Raw genomic sequence first — 17,526 nt, 5'->3', positions numbered from 1 at the left:
GTAGAGTGTGATGGGGATGGTGTAGGGAGTGATGGGGACAGTGTAGGGAGTGATGGGGATGGTGTAGGGAGTGATGGGGACAGTGTAGACAGTGATGGGGATGGTGTAGGGAGTGATGGGGATGGTGTAGGGAGTGATGGGGATGGTGTAGGGAGTGATGGGGATGGTGTAGGGAGTGATGGGGGTGGTGTAGGGAGTGATGGGGATGGTGTAGGGAGTGATGGGGATGGTGTAGAGAGTGATGGGGATGGTGTAGGGAGTGATGGGGATGGTGTAGAGAGTGTTGGGGATGGTGTAGTGCGTGATGGGGATGGTGTAGGGAGTGATGGGGATGGTGTAGGGAGTGATGGGGATGGTGTAGGGAGTGATGGGGGTGGTGTAGGGAGTGATGGGGATGGTGTAGGGAGTGATGGGGATGGTGTAGAGAGTGATGGGGATGGTGTAGGGAGTGATGGGGGTGGTGTAGGGAGTGATGGGGATGGTGTAGGGAGTGATGGGGAAGGTGTAGGGAGTGATGGGGAAGGTGTTGGGGGTGATAGGGTCGGTGTAGGGAGTGATGGGGAAGGTGTAGGGATGATGGGGACGGTGTAGGGAGTGATGGGGGTGGTGTAGGGAGTGATGGGGATGGTGTAGGGAGTGATGGGGACAGTGTAGGGATTGATGGGGACAGTGTAGGGATTGATGGGGATGGTGTAGGGAGTGATGGGGATGGTGTAGGGAGTGATGGGGACAGTGTAGAGAGTGATGGGGATGGTGTAGGGAGTGATGGGGATGGTGTAGGGAGTGATGGGGATGGTGTAGGGAGTGATGAGGGTGGTGTAGGGAGTGATGGGGTCAGTGTAGGGAGTGATGGGGATGGTGTAGGGAGTGATGGGGAAGGTGTAGGGAGTGATGGGGAAGGTGTTGGGGGTGATAGGGTCGGTGTAGGGAGTGATGGGGAAGGTGTAGGGATGATGGGGAAGGTGTAGGGAGTGATGGGGACGGTGTAGAGAGTGATGGGGTGGTGTAGGGAGTGATGGGGATGGTGTTGGGAGTGATGGGGATGGTGTAGGGAGTGATGGGGATGGTGTAGGGAGTGATGGGGATGGTGTTGGGAGTGATGGGGATGGTGTAGGGAGTGATGGGGATGGTGTTGGGAGTGATGGGGACGGTGTAGGGAGTGATGGGGATGGTGTTGGGAGTGATGGGGACGGTGTAGTGCGTGATGGGGTGGTGTAGGGAGTGATGGGGACGGTGTAGGAAGTGATGGGGATGGTGTAGGGTGTGATGGGGATGGTGTAGGGTTTGATGCCGACAGTGTAGGGAGTGATGGGGATGGTGTTGGGAGTGATGGGGACGGTGTAGGGAGTGATGGGGATGGTGTTGGGAGTGATGGGGATGGTGTAGGGTGTGATGGGGACTGTGATGGGAGTGATGGGGATGGTGTTGGGAGTGATGGGGACGGTGTAGGGAGTGATGGGGATGGTGTTGGGAGTGATGGGGATGGTGTAGTGTGTGATGGGGACTGTGATGGGAGTGATGGGGATGGTGTAGGGAGTGATGGGGATGGTGTAGTGCGTGATGGGGTGGTGTAGGGAGTGATGGGGACGGTGTAGGAAGTGATGGGGTTGGTGTAGGGTGTGATGGGGACTGTGATGGGAGTGATGGGGATGGTGTTGGGAGTGATGGGGACGGTGTAGTGCGTGATGGGGTGGTGTAGGGAGTGATGGTGACGGTGTAGGGAGTGATGGGGAAGGTGTAGGGAGTGATGGGGAAGGTGTAGGGTGTGATGGGGACGGTGTAGTGAGTGATGGGGACGGTGTAGGGAGTGATGGGGACGGTGTAAGGAGTGATGGGGGTGGTGTAGGGAGTGATGGGGGTGGTGTAGAGTGTGATGGGGATGGTGTAGGGAGTGATGGGGAAGGTGTAGGGAGTGATGGGGATGGTGTAGGGAGTGATGGGGAAGGTGTAGGGAGTGATGGGGATGGTGTAGGGAGTGATGGGGGTGGTGTAGAGTGTGATGGGGAAGGTGTAGGGAGTGATGGGGATGGTGTAGGGAGTGTTGGGGATGGTGTAGGGAGTGATGGGGTCGGTGTAGGGAGTGATGGGGACGGTGTAGGGAGTGATGGGGACGGTGTAGTGCGTGATGGGGACTGTGTAGTGAGTGATGGGGACGGTGTAGGGAGTGATGGGGGCGGTGTAGGGAGTGATGGGGGTGGTGTAGGGAGTGATGGGGATGGTGTAGGGAGTGATGGGGGTGGTGTAGGGAGTGATGGGGACGGTGTAGGGAGTGATGGGGACGGTGTAGGGATTGATGGGGTCGGTGTAGGGAGTGATGGGGACGGTGTAGGGAGTGATGGGGACGGTGTAGGGATTGATGGGGTCGGTGTAGGGAGTGATGGGGATGGTGTAGGGAGTGATGGGGACAGTGTAGACAGTGATGGGGACGGTGTAGGGATTGATGGGGTCGGTGTAGGGAGTGATGGGGGTGGTGTAGGGAGTGATGGGGACAGTGTAGGGAGTGATGGGGGTGGTGTAGGGAGTGTTGGGGGTAGTGTGGAGAATCACATCCTTGTCTTCAAACCCAGTTGAAAAGCTGTGAGACTTACATCCAATCAACATGACACAGATGGAGAAGATTTTCTCAGAATTGGTGTTGGGTGAAACATTCCCAAATCCGACACTGGTGAGGCTGCTGAACGTGAAGTAGAGCGCGGTCACATATTTGTCCTTAATCGAGGGTCCAGACAGGGCATCACTGTTGTTATAGCGCTTTCCGATCTGATCTCCCAGATTGTCCAGCCAGCCTATTTTGTGAACCATGTAGAGTCTCTCCACGTTACCAATGGCGTACCAGATACACGCCAGCCAGTGGGCAATCAGAGCAAAGGTGCACATCAGCAGAAAGAGCACAGCAGCTCCATACTCCGAGTAACGGTCCAGTTTCCGAGCGACCCTGACCAGGCGAAGGAGGCGAGCTGTCTTCAGGAGCCCAATCAGAGTGGTCGTCTGGAACACAAGTGTCACATTGGATCACTCAGGGTCACAGCTAGATAGGTGACAGCACAAATAACACACACACACACTCACACACACATACAATCACACACACACACACTCACACACACACACTCACACACACACACTCACACACACTCTCACACACACACACACTCACACACACATACAATCACACACACACACACTCACACACACACACTCACACACACACACTCACACACACTCTCACACACACACACACTCACACACACACACTCACACACACATACAATCACACACACACACACTCACACACACTCTCACACACACACACACTCACACACACACACACACACACACACACACACTCACACACACACACTCACACACACTCTCACACACACACACACTCACACACACATACAATCACACACACACACTCACACACACACACTCACACACACACACACTCACACACACACACTCACACACACTCTCACACACACACACACTCACACACACACTCACACACACACACACTCACACACACACTCACACACACATACACACACACACACTCACACTCACACACACACAGACACACACACAGACACACACACACTCACAGACACTCACACACACACACTCACACACACACACACTCACACACACACACTCACACACACTCTCACACACACACACACTCACACACACACACACTCACACACACACTCACACACACATACACACACACACACTCACACTCACACACACACAGACACACACACAGACACACACACACTCACAGACACTCACACACACACACTCACACACACACACACACTCACACACACACTCACACACTAACACACACACACGCTCACGCTCACACACACACTCACACACACACTCACACACACTCACACACACACTCACACACACACACACAGACACATACACTCACACACTCTCACACTCACACTAACACTCACACACTCACATACACACACTCACACACACACATACACACTCACACACCCACTCACACACACACATACACACACATTCACACACACGCTCACACATACACACACTCACACACACACATTCACACGCACTCACACACACACACACACACACATACACATACTCACACTCACACACATACACACACTCACTCACACACACACACTCACACTCACACACACAGACACACACAAACAGACACAGACACACACACTCTCACACACTCACACACACACTCACACACACACATACACACACACACACTCACACAAACACTCACACACACACTCACACTCACACACACATAGACACACACACAGACACACACACTCACACTCACACACACTCTCATACACACACATACACACACTCACACTCACACACACACACACTCACACACACACTCACAATCACACACACACAGACACACACACACTCACACTCACACACTCACACACACACACACTCATACACACACTCTCACATACACACACTCACACTCACACACACACATACACACACTGACACACACATTCACACACACACACACTTACACTCACACACACAGACACACGCACTCACACTCGCACACACTCTCACACACCCACACTCACACACACACATACACACACACACACTCATACACACACCCACTCACAAACACACACTCACACTCACACACACACACTCACAGACACTCACACACACACACTCAGACACACACACTCACACTCACACACTAACACACATACACACGCTCGCACTCACACACACACACACACACTCACACACACACACTCACACACACACTCACACACACACATTCACACACAGACACATACACTCACACTCACACATACACTCACACACTCACACTCACACTAACACTCACACACTCACACTCACATACACACACTCACACACACATACACACTCACACACCCACTCACACACACACATACACACACACTCACACACATGCTCACACATACACACACTCACACACACACATTCACACACACTCTCACACACACACTCACACTCACACGCACTCACACACTCACACACACACTCACTCACACATGTACACACACACTCAAACACACACACATTCACACACACACTCACACACTCACTCACACACTTACACTCACACACACATACACACACACACACTCACACACAGACACATACACTCACACACTCACACTAACACCCACACACTCACACTCACATACACACACTCACACACACACATACACACTCACACACACACTCACACACACACATACACACACACGCTCACACATACACACACTCACACACACATTCACACACACTCACACACACACTCACACGCACTCACATACTCACACACACTCACTCACACACGTACACACACACTCAAACACACACACCTCACACACACACTCACACACTCACTCACACACTTACACACACATACACACATACACTCACACACACACACTCACACAGGCACACACATACACACACACACACTCGCACAGACACACACACAGACACACATACACACTCACACACACACTCACACACACACATTCACAAACACACACGTACACACTCACACATTCACACACACACACACTCACACGCACACATTCACACACAGACTCACTCACACACTCACACACACACACTCACACATACACAAACTCAGACACACACACTCTCACACACACACATACACACACACTCACACACTCACACACACACACTCACACGCACACATTTACACACAGACTCACTCACACACTCTCACACACACACTCACACATACACACACTCACACACACATTCACACACACTCTCACACACACACTCACATGCACTCACATACTCACACACACTCACGCACACACTTACACACACTCACACTCACACACACTCACACAGGCACACACATACACACACACACTCGCACAGACACACTCACACAGACACACATACACACACACTCACACACACACATTCACACACACACGTACACACTCACACATTCACACACACACTCACACACACACTCACACGCACACATTCACACACAGACTCACTCACACACACACACACACATCACACATACACACACTCAGACACACACACTCTCACACACACACATACACACACACTACACACTCACACACTCACACGCACACATTTACACACAGACTCACTCACACACTCTCACACACACACTCACACATACACACACACACACACATTCACACACACACTGTTACACACACACACATACACATACACACACACTCACACTCACACACACTCACTCACACACACACTCGCACTCACACACTCACACCCACTATCACACACACACACTCACACACACACTCACACTCACACACTCACACTCACACACTCACACACTCACACACACACATACACACACACTCACACACACTCACACTCACACACACACACACTTACACACACTCACTCACACACTCACACTCACACACACTCACACACACTCTCACACACACTCACTCACACACGCACACACACTCACACATACACACACTCGCACACATACACACACACATACACTCACACACACACTCACACACACACACTCACACACACAAATGCACACTCTCACAATCACATATACACACACGCACACTCACATATACACACATTCACATGTACACACACATGCACACTCACATACACACACACTCATACATACACATACACACTCACATTCACACACTCACACTCACACTTACACATGCACACACTCACACACTCACATATATACACACATGCACACACATGTGTGTATGTGTGTGTGTGTACGTGCGTGAGTGTGTGTATATGTGTGTGTGTGTCTGAGTGAGTGTATGTGTCTGTGAGTGTGTGCATGTGTGTATATGTGCGTTTGTGTGTGTATGTGTGAGTGTGTGTGTATGTGAGTGTGCAAGTGTGTGTACATGTGAGTGTGTGTGTGTATATATGTGACTGTGCGTGTGTGTATATGTGATTGTGAGTGTTTGCACTCTCAAAAACACACTCTCACACACATACACACACTCAGACACACACACACACAGACACACACTCACACTCAGACACACACACTCAGACACACACACACTCACATATATACACACATGCACTCATACACACACTCACTCTCAAAAACACACTCACATACACACACTCACACACACACTCACACACACTCAGACACATACACTCAGACACACACGCACTCACACATATACATACATATACATACACGCGCGTGTGCACACACACATATACATACACACACTCACACGTACACTCACGCATGCATGCACACACACACTCACACACACACGCACTTACACACATATATGCACACATGCGCGCGCCCACACACATATACACACGCACACGCACACATACACACATACACTCATGCACGCACACACACACACATACACACACACACTCTCATGCATGCACACACTCACGCACGCACACACACACACTCGGGAGTGAGTGGGAACAGTGGGGGTGAGTGCAGTGGGGTGGGGATCAGTGGGGACAGTGGGCATTAGTGGGGGTGGTAGGGGGTGAGTGGGGGTGCAGTGCTGGGGGTGAGCCTGGGTGGCATTGTCGGGACATAGAACATAGAACAATACAGCACAGAACAGGCCCTTCGGCCCACGATGTTGTGCCGAACATTTGTCCTAGCTTAAGCACCCATCCATGTACCTATCCAATTGCCGCTTAAAGGTCACCAATGATTCTGACTCTGCCACTCCCACAGGCAGCGTATTCCATGCCCCCACCACTCTCTGGGTAAAGAACCTACCCCTGACATCCCCCCTATACCTTCCACCCTTCACCTTAAATTTATGTCCCCTTGTAACACTCTGTTGTACCTGGGGAAAAAGTTTCTGACTGTCTACTCTATCTATTCCCCTGATCATCTTATAAACCTCTATCAAGTCACCCCTCATCCTTCGTCGTTCCAATGAGAAAAGGCCTAGCACTCTCAACCTATCCTCGTACGACCTATTCTCCATTCCAGGCAACATCCTGGTAAATCTTCTCTGCACCCTCTCCAAAGCTTCCACATCTTTCCTAAAGTGAGGCGACCAGAACTGCACACAGTACTCCAAATGTGGCCTTACCAAGGTCCTGTACAGCTGCAACATCACCTCACGACCCTTGAATTCAATCCCTCTGCTAATGAACGCTAATACACCATAGGCCTTCTTACAAGCTCTATCCACCTGAGTGGCAACTTTCAAAGAGCTATGAACATAGACCCAAAGATCCCTCTGCTCCTCCACCTGACTAAGAACCCTACCGTTAACCCTGTATTCCGCATTCTTATTTGTTCTTCCAAAATGGACAACCTCACACTTGACAGGGTTGAACTCCATCTGTCACTCCTCAGCCCAGCTCTGCATCATATCTAAGTCCCTCTGCAGCTGACAACAGCCCTCCTCACTATCCACAACTCCACCAATCTTCGTATCGTCTGCAAATTTACTGACCCACCCTTCGACTCCCTCTTCCAAGTCATTAATAAAAATTACAAACAGCAGAGGACCCAGAACTGATCCCTGCAGACCTCCACTTGTAACTGGGCTCCAGGCTGAATATTTACCATCTACCACCACTCTCTGACTTCGACCGGTTAGCCAGTTTTCTATCCAATTGGCCAAACTTCCCACTATCCCATGCCTCCTGATTTTCCGCATAAGCCTACCATGGGGAACCTTATCAAATGCCTTACTAAAATCCATGTACACTACATCCACTGCTCTACCCTCATCCACATGCTTGGTCACCTCCTCGAAGAATTCAATAAGACTTGTAAGGCAAGACCTACCCCTCACAAATCCGTGCTGGCTGTCCCTAATCAAGCAGTGTCTTTCCAGATACTCATAAATCCTATCCCTCAGTACCCTTTCCATTACTTTGCCTCCCACAGAAGTAAGACTAACTGGCCTGTAATTCCCGGGGTTATCCCTATTCCCTTTTTTGAACAGGGGCACAACATTCGCCACTCTCCAGTCCCCTGGTACCACCCCCGTTGACAGTGAAGACATTTGGAAGAATTTCCACTGTGTGGTCTTCAGCGTTCCCACCTTTGTCAATGATCGCCAACTCACTGGAGGCACCCAGGGGACACACGGCCTGGTCGTGCTGGGCACACTTTGAGGCCTCTCTGGTCCTTTTGTAATCCCTGAGTGAGCAGGAAATTGTGATGGTCTCAGGGGTAATGGGTCTCACTAGCACATCTATCCCACACCAGCCTGAGCCACTCCCCAAAATAACAAGGCCAGGTGGTCCCATGGCTGAGAGTTAAACATGTGGCACCACCTCCCACAACTCAATCGGTTCACTCACGATGTTCCCTGTTGGGATTGGTTCCATTAACTCCAGGCCTTTTTTTGATTTGGTACGTTTACCTGGGTGTCAATGGTTGTCCCAGCATTTATTGCCCGTCCCTAGTTGCCCCTTGAGAAGGTGGGGGTGAGCTGCCTTCATGAACCACTGCAGTCCATGTGCTGTGGGTTTGACCCACAATGCCCTTAGGGAGGGAATTCCAGGATTTTGACCCAGAGACAGTGAAGGAACAGCGATATACTTCCAAGTCAGGATGGTGAGGGGCTCGGAGGGAAACTTGCAGGGGGTGGTGCTCCCATGTATTTCCTGCCCTTGTCCTTCTCGAGGGAAGTGGTCGTAGGTTTGGAAGGGGCTGTCTGAGGATCTTTGATGAATTTCTGCATCTTATAGATGGTACACACTGCTGCTGCTGAGTATTGGTGGTGGAGGGAGTGCATGTTTGAGGATGTGGTGCCAATCAAGTGGGCAGCTTTGTCCTGGATGGTGTTGAGCTTCTTGAGTGTTGTTGGGGCTGCATCCATCCATTCCCATTCCGGATGTACAGGATCCCCTCCCTCCCATTCCCAATGTGCAGGATCCCCTCCCTCCCATTCTGAATGTGCAGGATTCCCTCCCTCCCATTCTGAATATGCAGGATCCCCTCCCTCCTATTCCGGACGTGCAGGATTCCCTCCCTCCCATTCCGGATGTGCAGGATCCCCTCCCTCCCATTCTGAATGTGCAGGATTCCCTCCCTCCTATTCCGGATGTGCAGGATCCCCTCCCTCCTATTCCGGATGTGCAGGATTCCCTCCCTCCCATTCCGGATGCGCAGGATCCCCTCCCTCCCATTCCGAATATGCAGGATCCCCTCCCTCCCATTCCGGACGTGCAGGATCCCCTCCCTCCCATTCCGGATGTGCAGGATCCCCTCCCTCCTATTCCGGACGTGCAGGATTCCCTCCCTCCCATTCCGGATGCGCAGGATCCCCTCCCTCCCATTCCGAATATGCAGGATTCCCTCCCTCCCATTCCGGATGTGCAGGATCCCCTCCCTCCCATTCCAGATGTGCAGGATTCCCTCCTTCCCATTCTGGATGTGCAGGATCTGCTCCCTCCCATTCCGGATGTACAGGATCCCCTCCCTCCCATTCCCACTCTCTGCAAATTCTCCTCTTACACACAAGTGAAGGAAGCTCATGGTCTGTGTTTCCAGTCTCGCACCATGTTGTGTTGTCACCTTGTGTGTACGGGCTGGGCGTTTAGATCACCCTTCTGAACTGAATAAATGTTGAACTAGTCAAAGACGAGATTGATTTGAGTAGTTGTAACCATCAGCAGCAGGATCAGCCCGTGGGCCTTGGCGTACTGAAATCTCAGAAGAGTTTTCAATGAAGAAAATAACCATTCCTTTCCTGCAAACATCCTCTGGGAAGACAATAACTCCCCCTTATACCTTGTCAACAACACAACCCAGTTCATCAACTTTGAATAACTTTATTCACACAATGAGCTTTTAATCTCCTGGGACAGAGAAGCCCCAAGCCTGAAAAGGAGAAAAGGGTGGTGTGCTCAGTAAAAACAGATCGGCCTGCTGTTCCCTCTCCCTGAACAGGTCCCAACCTTCCCACACTGGCTCTTTTTCACTGAGTGCAGAGGAATCTTTTTAAAGCCACCTAAAGAGATAGACGGGGCCTAGCCTGAAGCTGGCACTCCCTCAGCCCTGCCAGCATGCAGTGACCTTTACTGGTCCTGAACCTGAACCAGGTGACTCAGGGGAAAGACTGACACTGTGGAACTGCGTCACAGCTGCTGACAAAAAGCTGAAAGTGAAGTTTACAACAAACACCATCAGAGTAGCTCCAATGAATGAAGGGAAAGTTTGTAAATCGAAAGGCTGGTGCTTTCACGTATGATTTAGACTGAGAGAGCGGCAGGTGTAAATGTTTATTCTCTCCAGGGAACACTTGCTGAATCCACACAAAGTGCCTGTAATAATTATATTAAGATGTAGATGGAACCTTCTGCCGATTCCTCAGACAGTGCATTAGACAGAGAACTGACATCACAGTCAGTGACACAATTACTGCAGCGCGGAGCCAATCTGTTGCCAGGGTAACTGCTCAGCGCTGGATGGTTTGGTGAGGCCCAAGCAACCCTTTTCACCTCCACAATGTCGCTGTGACACTAGCTTCACAAATCTGCCTCAGAATGTCTGCCAGATGACTAAATACTCTCACCAAAAGATCGGTCAATATTTACACTGGCACTGCTGATGGCAATAGTGCTGTTAAAAAGGGGCTAGGAATTCAGTCAATATCAAACGATCAGAAAAATATTAAAGGAGATATCTGTACACTGACTGGTGTCTCTCAGTCCCCTCTCTCTCTCAGGGAGATATCTGTACACTGACCTTTCCTCATTTCCCCTTCCCCCACCTCACCCAAGTTCCAAACTTCCAGCTCAGTAACTGTCTCCATGACTTGTCCGGACTTGTCCTACCTGCCTATCTCCTTTTCCACCTATCCACTCCACCCTCTCCTCCCTGACCTATCACCTTCATCCCCTCCCCCACTTACCCATTGTACTCTATGATACTTTCTCCCCACCCCCAACCTCCTCTAGCTTATCTCTCCACGCTTCAGGCTCACTGCCTTTATTCCTGATGAAGGGCTTTTGCCCGAAACGTCGATTTCGCTGCTCCTTGGATGCTGCCTGAACTGCTGTGCTCTTCCAGCACCACTAATCCAGAATCTGGTTTCCAGCATCTGCAGTCATTGTTTTTACCTCTGGTGTCTCTCAGTCCCCTCTCTCTCTCTCGGGGAGATATCTGTACACTGATTGGTGTCTCACAGTTCCCTCTCTCTCTCTCTCTCTCTCTCTCAGGGAGATATCTGTACACTGATTGGTGTCTCTCAGTCCCCCCTCTCTCTCTCAGGGAGATATCTGTACACTGATTGGTGTCTCTCAGTCCCCTCTCTCTCTCTCAGGGAGATATCTGTACACTGACTGGTGTCTCTCAGTCCCCTCTCTCTCAGGGAGATATCTGTACACTGATTGGTGTCTCTCAGTCCCCTCTCTCTCTCAGGGAGATATCTGTACACTGACTGGTGTCTCTCAGTCCCCTCTCTCTCTCAGGGAGATACCTGTACACTGACTGGTGTCTCTCAGTCCCCCCCCTCTCTCTCAGGGAGATATCTGTACACTGATTGGTGTCTCTCAGTCCCCTCTCTCTCTCTCAGGGAGATATCTGTACACTGGCTGGTGTCTCTCAGTCCCCTCTCTCTCAGGGAGATATCTGTACACTGATTGGTGTCTCTCAGTCCCCTCTCTCTCTCAGGGAGATATCTGTACACTGACTGGTGTCTCTCAGTCCCCTCTCTCTCTCAGGGAGATACCTGTACACTGACTGGTGTCTCTCAGTCCCCCCTCTCTCTCTCAGGGAGATATCTGTACACTGATTGGTGTCTCTCAGTCCCCTCTCTCTCTCTCAGGGAGATATCTGTACACTGACTGGTGTCTCTCAGTCCCCTCTCTCTCAGGGAGATATCTGTACACTGATTGGTGTCTCTCAGTCCCCTCTCTCTCTCAGGGAGATATCTGTACACTGACTGGTGTCTCTCAGTCCCCTCTCTCTCAGGGAGATATCTGTACACTGACTGGTGTCTCTCAGTCCCCTCTCTCTCAGGGAGATATCTGTACACTGATTGGTGTCTCTCAGTCCCCTCTCTCTCTCAGGGAGATATCTGTACACTGGCTGGTGTCTCTCAGTCCCCTCTCTCTCTCTCAGGGAGATATCTGTACACTGATTGGTGTCTCTCAGTCCCCCTCTCTCTCGCAGGGAGATATCTGTACACTGACTGGTGTCTCTCAGTTCCCTCTCTCTCTCAGGGAGATATCTGCACACTGATTGGTGTCACTCAGTCCCCTCTCTCTCAGGGAGATATCTGTACACTGACTGGTGTCTCTCAGTTCCCTCTCTCTCAGGGAGATATCTGTACACTGACTGGTGTCTCTCAGCCCCCTCTCTCTCAGGGAGATATCTGTACACTGATTGGTGTCTCTCAGTCCTCTCTCTCTCTCTCTCTCTCTCTCTCTCAGGGAGATATTTGTACATTGGTGTCTCTCAGTCCCTCTCTCTCTCTCAGGGAGATATCTGTACACTGATTGGTGTCTCTCAGTTCCCCCTCTCTCTCAGGGAGATATCTGTACACTGACTGGTGTCTCTCAGTCCCATCTCTCTCTCAGGGAGATATCTGTACACTGACTGGTGTCTCTCAGTCCCCTCTCTCTCAGGGAGATATCTGTACACTGACTGGTGTCTCTCAGTCCCCTCTCTCTCAGGGAGATATCTGTATACTGACTGGTGTCTCTCAGTCCCCTCTCTCTCTCAGGGAGATATCTGTACACTGACTGATGGCTCTTAGTCCCCTCTCTCTCTCAGGGAGATACCTGTACACTGACTGGTGTCTCTCAGTCCCCTCTCTCTCTCAGGGAGATATCTGTACACTGACTGGTGTCTCTCAGTCCCCTCTCTCTCTCAGGGAGATACCTGTACACTGACTGGTGTCTCTCAGTTCCCTCTCTCTCAGGGAGATATCTGTACACTGACTGGTGTCTCTCAGTCCCCTCTCTCTCAGGGAGATATCTGTACACTGACTGGTGTCTCTCAGTCCCCTTCTCTCTCAGGGAGATATCTGTACGCTGACTGGTGTCTTTCAGTTCCCCCTCTCTCTCTCAGGGACATATCTGTACATTGACTGGTATCATAGAGTCATAGAGATGTACAGCATTGAAACAGACCCTTCGGTCCAATCCATTCATGCCGACCAGATATCCCAACCCAATCTAGTCCCAACCTGCCAGCACCCGGCCCATATCCCTCCAAACCCTTCCTATTCATATACCCATCCAAATGCCTCTTAAATGTTGCAATTGTACCAGCCTCCACCACATCCTCTGGCAGCTCATTCCATACACATACCACCCTCTGTGTGAAAAGGTTGCCCCTTAGGTCTCTTTTATATCTTTCCCCTCTCACCCTAAACCTATGCCCTCTAGTTCTGGACTCCCCAACCCCAGGGAAAAGACTTGGCCTATTTTTCCTATCCATGTCCCTCATAATTTTATAAACCTCTAAAAGGTCACCCCTCAGTCTCCAACACTCCAGGGAAAACAGCCCCAGCCTGTTCAGCCTCTCCCTGTAGCTCAAATCCTCCAACGCTGGCAACATCCTTGTAAATCTTTTCTGAACCCTTTCAAGTTTCACAACTTCTTTTTCGATAGGGAGGAGTCCAGAATTGCTCGCAATATTCCAACAGTGGCCTAACCAATGTCCTGTACAGCCGCAACATGACCTCCCAACTCCTGTACTCAATACTCTGACCAAAAAGGAAAGCATACCAAATGCCTTCTTCACTATCCTATCTACCTGTGACTCCACTTTCAAGGTGCTGTGAACCTGCACTCCAAGGTCTCTTTGTTCAACAACACTCCCTAGGACCTTACCATTAAGTGTATAAGTCCTGCTTAGATTTGCTTTCCCAAAATGCAGCACCTCACATTTTTCTGAATTAAACTCCATCTGCCACTTCTCAGCCCATTGGCCCATCTGGTACAGATCCTGTTGTAATCTGAGGTAACCCTCTTCGCTGTCCACTACTCCTCAAATTTTGGTGTCATCTGCAAACTTACTAACTGTACCTCTTATGCTCACATCCAAATCATTTATGTAAATGACAAAACGTAGAGGACCCAGCACTGATCCTTGTGGCACTCCACTGGTCACAGGCCTCCAGTCTGAAAAACAACCCTCCCCCACCACCCTCTGTCTTCTACCTTTGAGCCAGTTCAGTATCCCAATGGCTAGTTCTCCCTGTATTCCGTGAGATCTAACCTTGCTATCAGTCTCCCATGGGGAACCTTGTCGAATGCCTTACTGAAGTCCATATAGATCACATCGACCACTCTGTCCTCATCAATCCTCTTTGTTACTCCTTCAAAAAACTCAATCAAGTTTGTGAGACATGATTTCCCACACACAAAGCCATGTTGACTATCCCTAATCAGTCCTTGCCTTTCCAAATACATGTACACACTGTCCCTCAGGATTCCCTCCAACAACTTGCCCACCACCGAGGTCAGGCTCACTGGTCTATAGTTTCCTGGCTTGTCCTTACCACCTTCTTAAACAGTGGCACCACGTTTGCCAACCTCCAGTCTTCCGGCACCTCACCTGTGACTATCGATTATACAAATATCTCAGCAAGAGGCCCAGCAATCACTTCTCTAGCTTCCCACAGAGTTCTAGGGTACACCTGATCAGGTCCTGGGGATTTATCCACATTTATGCATTTCAAGACATCCAGCAATTCCTCGTCTCTAACATGGACATTTTTCAAGATGTCACCATCTTGAAATAGGGACCCTATTCTTTCCCTAGTTACCCTTTTGTCCTTAATGTATTTGTAAAAACCCTTTGGATTCTCCTTAACTCTATTTGCCAAAGCTATCTCATGTCCCCTTTTTGCCCTCCTGATTTCCCTCTTAAGTATACTCCTACTCCCTTTATACTCCTCTAAGGATTCACTTGATCTATCCTGTCCTAACATTTTCTTTTCTTAACCAAACCCTCAATGTCTTTAGTCATCCAGCATTCCCTATACCTACCAGCCTTCCCTTTCACCCTGACAGGAATATACTTTCTCTGGATTCTTGTTATCTCATTTCTGAAGGCTTCCCACTTTCCAGTCGTCCCTTTACCTGTGAACATCTGCCTCCAATCAGCTTTTGGAAGTTCTTGCCTAACACCGTCAAAATTGGCCTTTCTCCAATTTAGAACTTCAACTTTTAGATCTGATCTATCCTTTTACATTGACTGGTGTCTCTCAGTCCCCTCTCTCTCTCAGGGAGATATCTGTACACTGACTGGTGTCTCAGCCCCCCTCTCTCTCTCTGGAAGATATCTGTACACTATTTGGTGTCTCTCAGTCCCCTGTCTCTCTCTCAGGATGATATCTGTACACTGACTGGTGTCTCTCAATCCTCTCTCTCTCTGAGAATTATTTATGCACTGACTGGTGTCTCTCAGTTTCCTCTCTCTCAGGGAGATATCTGTACACTGACTGGTGTCTCTGAGTCCCTTCATGTTCATGGAGATATCTGTACACTGACTGGTGTCTCTCAGTCCCCCCTCTCTCTCAGGGAGATATCTGTACACTGACTGGTGTCTCTCAGTCCCCCCTCTCTCTCAGGGAGATATCTGTACACTGACTGGTGTCTCTCAGTCCCCCCTCTCTCTCAGGGAGATATCTGTACACTGATTGGTGTCTCTCAGTCCCCCCTCTCTCTCAGGGAGATATCTGTACACTGACTGGTGTCTCTCAGTCCCCCCTCTCTCTCAGGGAGATATCTGTACACTGACTGGTGTCTCTCAGTCCCCCCTCTCTCTCAGGGAGATATCTGTACACTGACTGGTATCTCTCAGTCCCCCCTCTCTCTCAGGGAGATATCTGTACACTGACTGGTGTCTCTCAGTCCCCTCTCTCTCAGGGAGATATCTATACACTGACTGGTGTCTCTCAGTCCCCTCTCTCTCAGGGAGATATCTGTACACTGACTGGTGTCTCTCAGTTCCCCCTCTCTCTCAGGGAGATATCTGTACGCTGACTGGTGTCTCTCAGTCCCCTCTCTCTCAGGGAGATATCTGTACACTGACTGGTGTCTCTCAGTCCCCTCTCTCTCAGGGAGATATCTGTACACTGACTGGTGTCTCTCAGTCCCCTCTCTCTCAGGGAGATATCTGTACACTGACTGGCATCTGTTAGTCCCCTGTATCTCTTGGGGGTGATATTAGGACACTGTCTGGTGAACCTGAAAGTTTACTTTTGCCAGAACTGCTGTTCAGTTGCAGCACCATCTCCAAGATGCACGGCAGAAACTCACCAAGGCTCATTAGTCAGCACCTTACAAATCTGTGACCTACCTTTTGGAAGGGCATGGTCAACAGATAAATGATTAGAACCCCCACCTGTACATTCTATGCTGAACCATTCACAATGCTGCCTTGGAACTGTATCTCTGTTCCTGCACAATTACTAGGTCAATTTCCCCAAAATCCCTGCAATC

General features: G+C 50.1%; 1 protein-coding gene across 2 annotated transcripts in view; it reads right to left on the bottom strand.

The window, feature by feature from the left end:
- The window catches only part of kcnh6a (potassium voltage-gated channel, subfamily H (eag-related), member 6a), a 557,988-nt gene that overhangs the window by 66,307 nt on the left and 474,155 nt on the right, over nt 1-17,526 (bottom strand). For both annotated transcript variants that reach the window (XM_072561924.1, XM_072561925.1), the window contains one exon: nt 2,589-2,988. In XM_072561924.1, coding sequence (XP_072418025.1) covers nt 2,589-2,988 — 400 coding nt within the window. The remainder of the gene's footprint in view (nt 1-2,588; nt 2,989-17,526) is intronic.

This window comes from Chiloscyllium punctatum, chromosome 42, assembly GCF_047496795.1.
Source record: "Chiloscyllium punctatum isolate Juve2018m chromosome 42, sChiPun1.3, whole genome shotgun sequence".
NCBI classification, from domain to species: domain Eukaryota; kingdom Metazoa; phylum Chordata; class Chondrichthyes; order Orectolobiformes; family Hemiscylliidae; genus Chiloscyllium; species Chiloscyllium punctatum.
The sequence above is the reverse complement of the archived record's forward strand: the minus strand, read 5'-3'. Positions and strand labels throughout refer to the sequence as shown.